The 1,640-nt window shown below is 32.7% G+C and overlaps 1 protein-coding gene across 1 annotated transcript in view; it reads left to right on the forward strand.

The window, feature by feature from the left end:
• The window catches only part of LOC106880030 (uncharacterized protein KIAA0930 homolog), a 64,395-nt gene that overhangs the window by 21,781 nt on the left and 40,974 nt on the right, over positions 1–1,640 (forward strand). The window contains exon 5 of the mRNA XM_014929831.2: positions 1,020–1,121. Within this exon, the coding sequence (XP_014785317.2) occupies positions 1,020–1,121 (102 nt within the window). The remainder of the gene's footprint in view (positions 1–1,019; positions 1,122–1,640) is intronic.

Consider the following 1,640-nt stretch of genomic DNA (forward strand, 5'->3'; position numbering starts at 1 on the left):
TATGTAAGATGTCTCGTAAACAGTTTATTCATTTTATATTTGTTTGTTGGTTTCAGTCTTTGGACCCCGTCCACAGTGGGACGCCCGCCTTCTGCTTTTGAGTGGGGTGGGTTTAGTTGATAACACCAACCCCCAGTATTTTATCTGCTACTTACTTTATCATTGACATAAAAGCCAAAAGACAAGCCTAATCTTGATGTAAAACAAAATAAATCAAGCAGAATGATAATGCTAATGGCCTGTTTGTTCATCCCACAGACACACACACACACACACACACACACGAAGTTATATCTATGCACACAAACACGCATGTGTATGTATATGTGTACACACACACAAACACATATACACATATGAAAATATACATTAGTTAGTTTGGCCACCCTCCCAGATGTGTTAATGATTTCACATGAGGATGTCATCCATCTCTACTGGAATAACTATGAAATTTTATTTCACAGTGAAACGGTTAAAATTAGTTAATTACAAGATAAAGAGAATAAGGAATGTTATAATCAATTTCGTTAGTGTAATCATCTTCATCATTGTTGCTATCATTGAGTAACCCTTTCACTGAGAAAATCAGATATACCCACTCAAAATTAAATTACCCTTAACTTAACAAAAGCAGTTTTATATCCCAATCTATCTTTTGTTGAGGAATCTCATGTTTGAAACAAATTTTTTATTGAAATATGTCAAGTTTATTGAGGCAACAGGACTTGCAGAAAATATCTTTCTTTTTCTTATTTTACCATTTAACATATTCACTCGAATAACCATGAAATTTAATTTTGCAGTTAAAGGGTTAGAAATTTGCTTTGTACAGTGTACAAAAGTTTTGGGGCTTTTCTTTTTCGTTAAGTTTGATAGGCACTTTGTTAAGTTCATGGGTATTGTTCCTCTTGGAACATAAAACTAAAAAGAAATTTGTAAAAATTCCAGGTTGCTGTAAAGCATTAAAAAAAAAACAATTCCATGTTCATTAAGTAAACTTATTCTGTTTCTGCTTTCAGAAAGTCTATCCGTCTCCAAGTCGTCGGAGAATGGACAGCAAAGGAACAGAAGAAGCCATAGCCTATCCCAATATCTTTTTCTCTGTTGATAATTTTGAGGAGGTGAGATATTTTCTCTTTCTTTTATCTTGTTTCAGTCATTGGACTACTGCCAAGCTGGAGCACTGCCTTGCAACATTTAGTCAAATAGATCAACCCTTGGTACTTATTCAATTGCTCTTCAAAATTTTGAAGAACCAGAAAAATTCTTGTAAGACATTTCATTCAACACTTTAATGATTCTCCTAAATAGTTATGTTACTGTGTTTTCCAGCATACAAATTGACATACCATGTATTAAATGTGAACATTCAAACATCCTAATTATCTTTGCAAATCCTGCATTTCACTTGATGGTTTTGGTTTTCCAAAGCCATCTTGATGTATAAGTGAACCTACATTTTTTTTTTTTTTTTTGTGATTGTGCTGTAAATTTTGGTCTTACAAATTCAGGCCAGTACCAGACTATGGATCATTTGGCATTGAGCCACACAGAAAGAATTAATTTTTAAATCTTATTTCTACTTTGACTATTTCAATCTTCTGAGTGTTTTTGCAGTATATATATATATATATATATAT

The sequence above is a fragment of the Octopus bimaculoides genome, chromosome 25 (assembly GCF_001194135.2).
Source record: "Octopus bimaculoides isolate UCB-OBI-ISO-001 chromosome 25, ASM119413v2, whole genome shotgun sequence".
In the NCBI taxonomy this organism is placed as follows: domain Eukaryota; kingdom Metazoa; phylum Mollusca; class Cephalopoda; order Octopoda; family Octopodidae; genus Octopus; species Octopus bimaculoides.